The sequence below is a fragment of the Plutella xylostella genome, chromosome 14, assembly GCF_932276165.1.
Source record: "Plutella xylostella chromosome 14, ilPluXylo3.1, whole genome shotgun sequence".
Taxonomy (NCBI): domain Eukaryota; kingdom Metazoa; phylum Arthropoda; class Insecta; order Lepidoptera; family Plutellidae; genus Plutella; species Plutella xylostella.
In genome coordinates, this window is record NC_063994.1 from 912609 (window position 1) to 926263 (window position 13655).

At 38.2% G+C, this 13655-nt stretch overlaps 1 protein-coding gene across 1 annotated transcript in view; it reads left to right on the forward strand.

Moving 5' to 3' along the window:
- The window catches only part of LOC105385858 (dynein axonemal heavy chain 1), a 145698-nt gene that overhangs the window by 31020 nt on the left and 101023 nt on the right, over nt 1–13655 (forward strand). Inside the window, exons 14-23 of the mRNA XM_048625339.1 lie at nt 358–475; nt 710–851; nt 4116–4257; nt 7447–7674; nt 7964–8062; nt 8264–8407; nt 8605–8794; nt 8901–9052; nt 9284–9383; nt 9774–9965. Of these exons, the coding sequence (XP_048481296.1) occupies nt 358–475; nt 710–851; nt 4116–4257; nt 7447–7674; nt 7964–8062; nt 8264–8407; nt 8605–8794; nt 8901–9052; nt 9284–9383; nt 9774–9965 (1507 nt within the window). The remainder of the gene's footprint in view (nt 1–357; nt 476–709; nt 852–4115; nt 4258–7446; nt 7675–7963; nt 8063–8263; nt 8408–8604; nt 8795–8900; nt 9053–9283; nt 9384–9773; nt 9966–13655) is intronic.

The following is a 13655-nucleotide window of genomic DNA, read 5'->3' on the forward strand; positions in this document are numbered from 1 at the left end:
CACTAAATTATCTTCTCTTTTGATCCCATATAACGTAACGACTTTGAATTTCGCTTATAAATTACTCTGTATCAATATCGTCTGCCGATCCCGACGATGCCATGATGATACGTCCACTTACATTCGTCTCTTGTTACGGACTGAGGTGAGGCGACGAGGGGATGGTGTTTGTGCGAGAGTGTACAAAATGGCGTCGACGCTTCTTTTCGCAGCGAAATCCTTGCGCGTCCGCGACGTGTTCGTTGCGCATGCGCGGCGGGTTCGTTGCGCGACCGCAACGTATTCGCTGCGCCCCCGCTCCGCTGAGAGCACGCCCGCAAGCCGCTAGTATGATAAGGCCCTTACATTTGTTAACAGATTGTAATTCAGAGGCTATTTAGGGAAATGCTGTATCGTTGCCACTTCATACCTCAAGTGCACCCCCGAGTGTTGACTGGAATCGTCTTTGATAAGGAGCTGTTTCTAACATCTATTGGTAATTAATTTTATTAATTGTATCAATCAATCTAGAAAAAGCTATGTAGATACCAACTTAAGAGCAAGGCAAAGGTCATGACGTACCAAGGAATGAAAGAACTGGCTTGTGACAGACCGCGGTGGCGGGAACTACACCGACAAGAGCTTTTAAATTTAAGAATACTGTATAAATATTAGTGTAATAATGGTACTCGTAACACGAAACATAATTGTACACAATCCGCTATTGCAGGTCTTCTGGAATCTGCCGTTGTGGATTATAGGGAAAGGCTTTTGAAGGCGTATAGAAAAGCTATAATCCCACTGCACGCATACTTGCGTCAGTATGAATGTTTTACAGAACTGTTTAACATGGATATTGAAGCTTATGTGGAGTAAGTAAACATATAAATTATATTATATCCCATCAAAAACATAAATGTAAAATAAGAGCCAAGTTTTTAAAATGCTTCTGTGTAAAAATTGTATTTTGTGTGCAATAAAGTGTATATAAATAAATAAATAAAACAAGTTCAATACTATGATAAATGCCTTGGTAGTTGACTTCAACGACAAAAGAAGTGAGATCTAAATGGGCGCCAAGTTCAATGGTCACTCCTGAAATTTATTTATAAGTAACAGTATAACAAATCTTATATTATCTTATAACAGAAAATAATGTATTGTAGCCCAAGGTCTGATTTGGCTAGTTTTTATACACCTACCAATACCAACGAATTATTATGTTCGATCGCTAGTTTCTACCAAAAATACAAATTTTCGAAATAAGAATGTGAATATTCATATATGAGAACTAGCCAAGACAGACCTTAGGCTAAAATACATTATTTTATGTTATAAGAAGATAACATAAGATATGTTATACTGTTACTTATAAATAAATTTCAGGAGTGACCATTGAACTTGGCGCCCATTTAGATCTCACTTCTTTTGTCGTTGAAGTCAACTACCAAGGCATTTATCATAGTATTGAACTTGGCTCTTATTTTAAATTTATGTTTTTGATGGGATATCATTACTTTTTGTAGGTAAGTACCTATATACTATACATATACTCGTAACGCTATAGGTCCTTTTAAAATTACAAATTAAAAAACGCGTAATAATTAACTAAAAGTAGACTAACATAACATTTTTTATATTCACTCTATTGTTAGTCAATGCTCTACTGTTTTTTTTTTATTTTAATAATAAAATTATAAAGGCAAACATTATTGGATTACACTCAGTACAGGAAATCTTATATTTTATGGTAGTCAAGAAACACAACCATACCGCGATGTAGAAAGTATTACAGCAGAGCCATCTAGTGAGAATCACAGTAAAACAAAATATTTAAACATTATCGCCGTCCAAGTTAAAAACTATAACAACTAAGGGCCGGAACACATAAACACGATGCGACGTCGTGTCGTGAAAACGTCTCCTTCCTACTCGCAGGTGTTTAATGGGAGAGAGCGAGAGAGTGGCACGACGCGACGTCGTATCGTGATCGTCGTATCAGTAGTGCAACATACTGCTCTTGACAGCGGCTTTGAATCCAAATTTCGCCATTACTGTAATACGACTTTTCTTTAGCTACTTTTGAAATTATAATATATTGGTTTTCTTTACACAAAATTAGCTCGTCTTTAGTAGCCTTGACTTGAATTTTAAAGTCATTAAGAAATTTTGAATTTATTTCCTTTATCGTGTCAATGCTGCAAACGTCCATTTCTTCAGTTTGCGTAACGTTGATGTTCTGCATTGATTGAGCAGTCGCTATAGCATTTCTAGCTAATATAGCAGTTGTATCCACATGACGTCCATGTTCTCTATCCTCATCACGTAGGGAGTCGTTTCTATGACTCGACCGGTTCCTTAAATTGTAGGGAACAGTTCTTTTCACGTTCCTTCTTTTAACTGGAGATTTTTCCGATGACTGTAATTCTTTATTAATTACTGAGACTATAGCGGGGGATTTCGAAACGCTATCATCGACTTCCATGTCTTGTTGCCTCATTTGCTTCCATTCTTTCTTTCCAATTTCTGGAGCACATTCGTCATCATCTTCGTAACCAATTGGTGTAGCTGGTTTACCTTTATGGTATTTTACTTTATCGGTAATCATGACATTCTCATTTTCAATGACTGTACAGCATTCTTTGCTTCCGCGAGCTAAGGCAAGCATAACCAGCTGACTAGCTATGGGATATTCCGTCCTTTCTTCTTTCTCTTTTTCTTGGTCTTCATTTACGTTAAATATTTTATCATTCTGTGTAAAAACAGGTTGAGTGAAGGTAGTTTGATAGGTATATTCGTACACCTTTTTAAATCTGTCCATAAGCTTTAAGCCTTTTTCGTTTTCGGTTTCAATTATGAGTTTAAACATTAATTGCTGGTTTTCAGGTGAGAAGTCTTCATACACCATTGGTAGAAAATCAACTTCATCTGTGATATTTAAATCGTTAAAGTCAACATCGATATAATTTCTTGATGGAACCATGGTCGGTAGGATTTATATATAATGCACAAAGCACATAACAATGCGACATTAATGGGTCTGATATCAGGATCCCTAAAATCGTCGTATCGTGTATACATACATTTATGTGTTCCGGCCCTAAGAAAATCTTGAAAGTATCATTATCATAGGTCCTACCTATCTTCAGCTGTGAGTGAATGTGTCGTGTCGTGTCGTGTCGTAACGTATCGTATCGTGTCGTGTCGTGCCGCGTCGTGTCGTGTCGCGTCGTGTCGCGTCGTGTGGTGTCGCGTCGTGTCATGTCGCGTCGTGCCGCGTCGCGTCGTGTCGTGTCGCGTTGTGTCGTGTCGCGTCGTGTCGTGTCGCGTCGTGTGGTGTCGCGTCGTGTCATGTCGCGTCGCGTCGCGTCGTGTCGCGTCTTGTCGTGTCGTGTCGCGTCGCGTCGTGTAGCGTCGTGCCGCGTCGCGTCGCGTCGTGTCGTGTCGCGTCGTGTCGTGTCGTGTCGCGTCTTGTCATGTCGCGTCGCGTCGCATCGGGTCGTGTCGTGTCGTGTCGCGTCGTGTCGTGTCGCGTCGTAACGTATCGTGTCGTGTCGTATCGTGTCGATCGTATCCGATCCCATCCCATCCATTTACAGCCTTCTTAGATTAGTTAACATTAACATACATTTATACTATGCAATGCATCTCAAAGCCATTTCATAGTTTTCGCATATTTTATTATGCTACGATAGTAAGTAGTAGGTACATATGTATCTCGCAAGTCTCAATATATGAGCCAAATTTCATACGTTTATACTAAATAGTTTTTGATTTATGAGGGGGTCAAAAGTAGCTCAAATGATTCGTGTAATTTTACACACGGTGCGGCTCGCCAGTTCTGTTTCTCGAACTTGGCTTGACACGCTACCGCGTGTCTAGATAAACATACGATTAATTTGGGACATATAGCTTAGCCATAGATTCAAAAAAAACAATTACAGGGCCTGTTATAAATAAAAAATTGCCTCTATACGAATAACATCTGAATTATTTTTTAATAAGCTCTTGAAAAATATATTTGTTACCTACATACTTAGAAAATATTGTTATATATTTTGTAGTTTGTAAAAAACGCTTTTATGCCACTGATCTCGGTGAAACCATAATCTTGCCGTTTCTCCTTAATTTCCTAGAGCTCTTCGCGCCGAGAAACTAACAGCATCAGCCATTCGAGAGGAAGTGCAGAAACATTACGACGCCAAGCAGGACTTGATATGGCGGCTGCCACAAATCATCAACATTGGCCCCTTCTCTCTGAACGTTGACACTCTGAAGGTAAATGGGCATCAATAAGTCTTTTTTATGCATTTTAGTATTTTGTTAGTACTTGTAAGTAACTTGAGAACTATAGGTTATTTAATGTGTGTAACTATATGTTTTTAAAAACATAAACTGAAATCATTCTAAGCACAACAAAAAAGAGAACAACACTCTGAAATTAAAGAATCTTCACTTAAATAGTGATCCTTTCCACGCTAAGCGTTCTATAAAAAATAACCAACAGGAATGTTATGGTCAGTGAGCATCATATTGGTAGACTTTATCAATTTTTCACGATAGTTTCCTTGGATCTTTTTTGTTGCAAACCACTCTTCATTATGATTACGTTCAATTTGGAGTCCCTTTGTAAAACTGTCAGAAGTTTAAACACGTTTGGGTTTTTTTTACCAATCAACTGAAAAAAATTTGTGTGCCTCCCTTCAAGACATTTAGGGTGAGGCCGCACGAGCGTAATTTTGTGAGTTGTGCGCGGCAGAAAAGTTGCGCAGGTGTCAGCAGTCTTGGGTAATTTGTTACCGGTCTTTTCAAAAAGATGCTTTAAATCTTGTGATTGTGCGAACGTTCTAAGTGGGATTCCATCTTCTGCAGCCATTCGAGAGACCATCACCTGCATACTTGGATTTTCATCGTTTTCATAGTAGTCGGTCAATTTTGTTTTCTTTTTTTGTACTTAGGGAACTTCTTTCGATGTAGATGCACTATCTTGAGGTGTTGTGGGAGTCGTGATTGTAGACCCTATGTCAATCTTGTGAATATTTTTTAAATGTCTTTGCAGACTGCTGGTACTCCCACCAGCTATTTTCATAACTTTTTGGCAAGTTTTACATCTCGCTTCACTTTTATTTTTGCTTCTTAGAAAGTAATGTGGCATTAATACAGTTTTCAAGAAAACATTATTAAATTTTCCAACACATCTGGTTCAGTTGCCTGAAATTTAAATATTAGAAACCCAGTCCATGCACATCTTTATAAATGTCTTGCAGCGAACCCAGGGTGATAATCACTTTTACCAAACGATAAACGTATTTGTTGGTAGTAGCGGTTCTACCACTGTTTTTAATTGTTGGCCACCTTTAAGGATAGCATCTAGATGAGCTGAGAACGTGGGATCAGGTTTCTCCATGTCGTCGAATGATTTTTTTTGTGTCGTCGTGGGACATACAGGGTGTTAACTTAATTGCGTTGGAGCGGGAAATGGTAGATACAGCTGATGATACTGAACACGATAAGACATTAAAAAACGTATTTTATTTGCTTTAAGCTGACCAACATAAAACAGTTTTATTTAGTACATTTTAAAATTTCATAGTCACCCTATTCAGGTTTAGGTACGTTTGACAGAATGACCATGAACTTGAAAGCCAAGATCAAGGCCAAACAATTCAAAGCCAAGGTCAATAAAAAAGTATGCGTGCATCTGCACCACACTCGTGGAGCTACATCGTCAAGGTACCTACCGAGATTTTGGGTACTCAAAGTAATCCAATCAATTGTAGACATTTCATTTTACTCCATAAGTATCACTTTATTGATACACAATTATTTTTTATGAATACAGAACATTTTCATTTTATGCTTCATAACATAGGTCACACGTATTCACAGCACAGCACAACATAAAACGAAATGAGGAACAAGGCTTGGTAATCAAAAGATAGAATTGTACTTTTCCCTTTTAGGTAATACTTAATTGTAAAAAATGATTGTAAACAAGTAAACAACAATGACTGACTGACAGACTAGATCCACAGAGAAGGTAATGACTATCATAAATACTCGATGGTTATGATACGCGAGATTGTTATTATTCTTACTTACTTACTTACTTATTCCCAATCTCCGCTGGGGAGCAAAGGGCCGAAGTGAAGCGCCGCCATTCTTTACGATCTTGGGCCAGCTCAGAGACATCCTCCCAAGACATCCCCGCCTGGCCCATTTCTTTTTTCACAGAGCGCTGTCATGTCTCTCGCGGTCTGCCGAGTCTTCGTTTACCGCCCTCGGGGTGCCATGTCAGTGCTTCCTTTGGGACGTCATCAGTACGCCTGAGAACGTGTCCTATCCATCTCCATTTGCGTTTGTTATTATTCTACTGGTATTTAAAGTGAGGCCATACTTATTATAAGGATTCCCGTACTATACGTCATCAAAGACGTCTCAATCGCAAGTACACAACACAAATCGAGATGAGCGAGTGTAAGTAAACCAATTCGTCATTGAAGTAGACCCTGTTATCATCCTGTTATGCATTGTGGTCTTTTAACTTTAGCTGCATACAGACCGGCCAAACGAACGCCAACGAACGGGTTTTGTTGACCTTCGTTGCTCAATCTGCCCCTGTATTATGTATGATAAATGTCCATCGGTGGGCGTTCGTTGGGCCGGTCGTTGGGCCGGTACGCATCTTTAGGTAATAAAAGAAAAATAAAATGTGGTGAGTATCAAGGGTGAATACTAAACGCTTACCTTATTCTGAGTAAAAAGGTTTAATTATTGTTCTGAGCTCCTAGAAAGTCATAAATTATATTCTGTACGATCTATCAAACTTTATGACAATCAGCTGTTTAATTGTTGATTAGTATGTCATTAATCACCATGAATAATTTCAATTTTATTTAATAATTGTTATTACCTACTGTGTAATTAATTACAATCATAGTTACATCAAATAAATTATGAAAAGTGAAGTTGATAACAAATTTACAGTGTGTGTTCTTTTGCAATCGAATGTCTCATTGGTTATATGTTTGTGTAGGGTGACCATGTTTTTGATTAAGGTAAAACTTTCCACTTTTTAGACTTTAAACATAAATATTCGAGATTCTGATGTTTTTTTTCTTAGAAACGTGCTTGGTTAGACTAATACTAACCCCCATTTCCCGCTCAAACGCATTCTAGTTAACACCCTGTATAGTCCTGCGAACTTGATTTTACCGCCTGACCGAGAGTACCTGCACTTTCACTGGAAGACTTAAAAAAACACTTTTATTACTTAACTAAAAAATAGTTTTAATGCTATTTCATAGAGCACGAGGGCGCAAATCTTGTCCTTTTTCATATTTGTTTCGTAACGTTTTGTTTATTTTGGTTGCAAGTGCTCACCGCTGCCTTAGAGTTATTTTTTCCTAGAAGTTGTTACCTACTGTCCTCACTCTCGTCTCCCTAACGTCTGCGCTTCCATTACAGCAAATACTAGTAAACAAACGGTCGGACATCATCAAGGCGGTTCTCGCGATGTGGGCCGAAGAGGTCCGTCTGGTGGTGGATGACGTCATCGCAGCGTTCAAGACGATGATGAGGAAGCTAGCGGAGAAGCCCAACTCCATAGAGCACGTTTTTGAAATCCGGGAGTGGATGGAGTCCATACCCTTCGCCTTAAAACAACAGGAGGATATCATGAGGAAGGTTTTCTCGGTAGGTTTGAAGTAATGATAATCTGTAGGAGACAATATCTGGAAAGTCTAGTTAAGACATAATAATATGTATAATTAAATTCTAAATTTCATCATATTATGCAATTGAAATAGTCTTCAATTTATATTCTTATTGTTATTTATCTGTCTGGTGGCAGATCTGAGAAATATCTGCCTCAGCCGGGAATCGAACCCGTGACCTTCGGCATTGCGGTCAGGATAACTACACCATTCGGTCGTCTGCTGTATAAGAGTAGTTAAATTAAATCATCATTGATATTTCATATCAGGATTATGAAGTTCTGGATGCCTTTTTCATGGCGCTTGAAAATGAAGACTTCAACGCCCTCTGGGAAGCAGTCGGCTGGCCTCTGAATATTACGAAACAGGTAAGACATGTTAAGGCTGCGTCATCAGTTCCCAAACAGTTTTGCTCCGATTAAGTAAGCGGCGTATCGGTTTAGTATTCCTTCCCATCATACCTCAATGTAGTATTCATATTTTTCTAGTTTACGCTAAGTCTAAGCACAATTTGTGCTAGCGTACTATCTCAGTTGGCTGACTTGCATTAAATGCATTGCAATCTCCAGATGGTTCTTACTTACGAGTTCTTAGAAGAAGAACAAGAGAAATTCTGGAAGCTTCACCAACAGGATGAGCAGAATCTGTACGACAAGATCGACTTGTTCACGGCCCAGTGTATGCAGCTGACACTTCAGAACGACTTTAGTAAGGTACGTTTATGCATGATGATATAATTTTCTGGCCTATGCCATATCATTAAATGGAAGCAAGATATTTTCGGTATCGTCTTAACTGCTGGCACCATAATTGGTTTAACCAGGCACGTGTCGTAAAGTGTGGAAAAGGGTAATCTAGTCGGTAGGCATACAAATAATACTACGTTTTACAGACCATTTCTGTTTGACAGGTTCATGAAATAGCCAACGATATCAGAAATGCATGGAAGGGCATGAGAGACGCTCAAGATTGGGGCCGGATACTGAATCAGCGTCAGAAGTTGTTCGGCCAGCCGGTAGTGCCGTTTGTGGAATTAAATAAGTTGGTCAAAGAATTTGAACCTTATAGAAATCTGTGGGTGACTGCCTCAGGCAAGTTTTATTTAATTGAGCGGCTCTGGAAATGGATACACATAAAACATCATTTATTTTCTCACAAAACACAAAGCACGAATACATAACCACATATTTTTTTTAGAATTTCTAAATGCCAAAGAGATTTGGTTTGACAATCCGTTAATTTACGTGGACGCTGACGCCATAGAGCCGCAAGTGAACGATTACTACAAGACAATCGTCAGATGTATCCGCACCTTCTCAGATATGCCCAAAATACAACAAGTAGCCATTCTTATTAGGGTGAGTGATTCAATAGCGTTGTACATAGGTAACAAAAACGCAAATGCATATAAAATGCCCAGCAAAAACCTCTATTTTCTTTGTATGTCCAGTAGTCTTTAGTATCTGTGCTTCGGTTATGACGTCTAACAAACTAGACAAATATTTGAATTAGTAATAAAATGTTTACTTATTAACAGCAGTGTGGCAGTGCCATTTTGTTCGTTGATGATATCAAGCTAATCTTTGCAGGATGAGATTGACGCATTCAGGCCGCTCATCCCGATCATACAAGCTGTGAGGAACCCAGGGATGAAAGAGCGGCATTGGCAGGAGTTTATGGAGCGAGCTGGTTAGAATTCACAAACGCCTTCATTCTAACAATAATATAATATGTGGGGAAATTGCTACTCGTCGCAATATGGCATTCTCTCGATTGATGATTTCTTTCCCCACAGCTCAGCTCAGCAGCATCTTGATGTAGTCTTAGGCTGTCTTGTATTCGTCACAGCCGTAGGCTCTCGTCTTATGGTATATTTTTTCTTTCATCTCGGAGTAAGATGTAGTTCTTTACAGCATCATTCTGTTCGTTTCAGCATCTTGTATGCCTTCTATAATTTACTTGATTGCGACGTATCTGCCATACTGCCGCGTTTACCCAATTCTTTCATGGTGTGTTGGAAATCCATGCAGATTTCGTTCTCTTGTTTTTTAAAATATACCTACCGCTTTCTTATCACAGGCATAACAATAACAATGAACGACAAGCAGACATTCTCGATGTGTCTGAAGCAAGGGGTCGCGGCACACGGTGCCCTGATTGCAGAGATTGGCGAGCTGGCCAGCAAGGAGTATGTGATAGAACAGTCTCTGGACAAGATGCAGGCAGAATGGGCCACGAAGGTTATGGAGATTACGCCCTACAAGAATACGGGTGAGTTTACAGAAGACAGTACTACTAGAAGTGACATAATGGAAAAAAATATAACTTTTAATTTGTTTGTTTGTTTACAAAACAATCTTGATGTGTGTTTTACACAAAAAATATACTCTATAAATGTGAAATTTTGTGAATATGGATGCACAGATGTTAGTTACTCTTTCACAGGAAAACGTCTGCACCATTTTATATTTTAATAGGGTTAACGCAAACCAAAGGTTTCTTTCTTAAGGCTGTCACTAAAGCTGGAAGAAAATCAGAATCTGTCAAATCTAGTGAGGGGGGGTTGAGGTATGCGGGGCGTTCTACGGACAATGACATGAAATTTTAACATAGTACTCGAAAACATAAAAGTGAAGACATGCCACTTTGTTAAAAATATACTAAGTAAGTAATATTGTTTTGTGATACGAAAATATTTATTTTTATTTGAAAGTATTTTTAATATTTAATAATTAATTATATATAAAGTCGTACCCGTGCCGATATTTATACAGGTTGTTGCAAAATGGGTTTAATACTATGCCGAAACCTACGTGTGCAGCATGTTATTGATGTTATTTCTAAGCCAGGAAATGAAATCAGAATGTAAAAAAATCGCGAAAATATTATCAGAGTTTAATAGTTCAGGGTGTTGTATTAAACTCTGCCCCCGTGTAATAAAAAAAGTATAGTTAGCCGAAAGGGCGTTACTCAGGCGTCACTCTGAAAAACTTTTATCCTACGTAATTTTTTATACTCATGAAAAAAACGGTTCTTCATATAATTTTTTTTTGGTCACGTGACCTTTTAGTTAGACGACCTGTTTTTTTTTGGTGTTTCAGCAGAACAGTAGTTTGCAGAACTCTGCATATACAGGGTGTCACAAAAGTTGATCAGTTGACACTGAAGAACTGCTTGCAATTGTTAAATAATTAGTAACTATTGTAAATTATATTTTACTTGTTTTTTTTTTCATTTCCAAATTTGTCTTTGTCTAGATTTAGGTGTGTACGCACTCATATAACAATAGTTCCAAGTCACAATTGTTTTTAATGGAAAGGACCGTCGCCTATAACACAGGTTATCCTAGTATAGGTGACGGAAGCGGCCATTATATTCTAAAATGTATTTAAAAAAAAAAAAAAAAAAAAAAAAATTACTAAAAAAAAAAAAAATTACTAGTGTTAAAATTAATCTTAAGACAATATGTACCTTTTTCTTTGAAATAAAGATTTTATTTATTTATTATTTATAAAAGATTACGTAGCTGGCAAAGGGATATGGGGAGGTCACCAGAAAAATAATAACATGTAAGTACCCCCGCAAGGGAGTACATTAGTACAAGGCGAGAGTGTGTATTTTTTTTTAAGTACTTATGTGTATTTGGGATATGATAGAAATAATATTTTTGTTTCTTAAAAACCAAAAAATTTACACCTTGCTGCGCTCTTTTGCTCACTGTAAGTACACCTACAAATATTGCTGTATTAAAAAAACGGTTTTGTTATAACGATTATAAAAAAAAAGTTATTTTCATGTCAAGGAGTCATTTACCTAATTACGATTTCACTCAACAGCAGGTGAACTGAAAAAATAAGTTCTAGTTCTATCATCACTTTAGATCGCAAACATTGTAACTCCACTTTTCTCGGCGAAAAGTACTCTTTGGTGTCAATAGAAACGTTTTTTGAATTCACATGTTTTCCTCTTTATTCGAAAAAAAAACTGTATTCCGCATTTTACCATTTGTTTTCCTCTAAACCCCAAACCGTGATTTTTAAACAAGAAAACTTAGTAATTATACCCTTTATTCTCATATACAACGTGCGATGTAGGCGAACGTGAACGAAAACTATGCAATAAGCCTTTGTTTTTATTACTACTTTAGTAAATTACAATAACATACTCAACAATGTTAATTTTTTTTTGCAATGTTATGTTGTTAAATTAAGATCTAATATTTTATTAACATGAAGTTACTTTCAACTTTTTTTTGCATCTATGCGTCGAATCACAGCATGACGGCTGCTGCAGCTTCCTGCTGTCCTGTCCTCCAACCAATCCCACCAGTACTGCAGGTTGCGTCGAATACGAGCCATTCTCTTCGACTTGACAAGACAGGTGCTCCCGGAAGGATCATAGATCGCACGGAACCCGTACCGTATAGAGGCAACGGACTCCTTTGCAACAGCCCCCCAGATTCGGAAGTAGCCCATGCACTGCATGGCGAGCACAGCTGCAGCAATTTTTTCGTAATGAATCATTGGGATGTCATCCCCGAAGGAGGCTCTCAGCCTACCTCACGACCTGTGTGACATTAGAAAAATGCACTGTGCTAACGCCGTTTGCGAGCTTGATTTGCAGGACCGCGTTGTATGCCAAGTTCCACAGCAGAGGGGTCCAAGACCTACCGCTGTGGAACTCCGCAACTGAACTTCTTCAGTGAAAACAAACCCTCTCTTTTCGCATCCTTAATGTACTTGTTAGACACGTATGACCTCTGTCAATTTTCTGCAGATGACGAGATAGAGAAGACAAGTGATGGTATACAAGAGCCGCCCTAAAGGTTCGCCCTCTAGGGGATAGAGTTGAACGCGGTTACTATTTTTAAGCAAACAGCCAGCGCAACAACTCGCCCGTGGTTCTTATCCTGCTCCGACAGTGAACGAACGCAAAGTATTGTACCCACTATTCGAATCCGCATTTCGGATGCCAAACTGACTGTCCGAAAGGTCGAAACCGTACCACCACAGAGGTATGACTCGTTCGAAGAGCTTATCAGGCTCTTACAGCAATCAGATGTGTCGGTACACTGAAAGATAATCTACAGGCCTGCTTTATTTATTTAGGAGCACTAATGGCCTCCTTTCAGTCATTGAGTCACTGGCACTCAGGCTGCGGTTGAACAGGAAGATAGACTGTCTAAACAAATCATTTTTAGGCTAGTTAAAAAAAACTTTAGGTGGGTAGTAAGCCAACTAGAACTACAAATAAAACAGTATTTTTGTCTCCTCTAAAATTTGGTCACGAGGAGTTACGATGATTACGATCTAAGGTGACGCTGACGATATTTTATACAAGGTATTGAAAAAAGGGTATAAAGCTTAGCCAAAAGTGGATTTAGGTGCCATTCTGATCCACTTTTCTTCTACAATTTTGAAAATTCACGTAGCAAAACCTTTTACATAGAAACTTATTCGATCACGTGACTTTTTACTATAGAGACCGAATTTATTTTTCGAGAATTTCCAAAACTTGGAGAACAAAAGTTGTTCAGAATAACCCCTGAGTCAAACCCTTTCGGCACAGTATACCCTTTTTGCAACATCCTGTATAGGTAATATCAGGTTTATAAAAGACCTGGGCCTGTAGAGTGAGACTCGGCATGGGGAGTCATAATTTATAGATCTTTTAGGTTGCAGTGGCGAATGGGCACTGGTAGCCCTGCCCTTTTCTATAACTATAACTATAGGTAATTTTATGGCAATTTAAAAATGGTATAACATTTATCTATTTGAAAAAATCATTAAAAATATACATTACCTATCACCATAATTTAAAAAAAAAATTCAGCCCTTACTTTAAACTTATAACACCCCTCTATTTCCTTCAGGGGTTAAAAAACCTGTGTATTTAATATTTTCTTATGAGTTTTTTTTTTAAAACTAGGCTCTTACATAGTTGTACATAATATTATGCGGT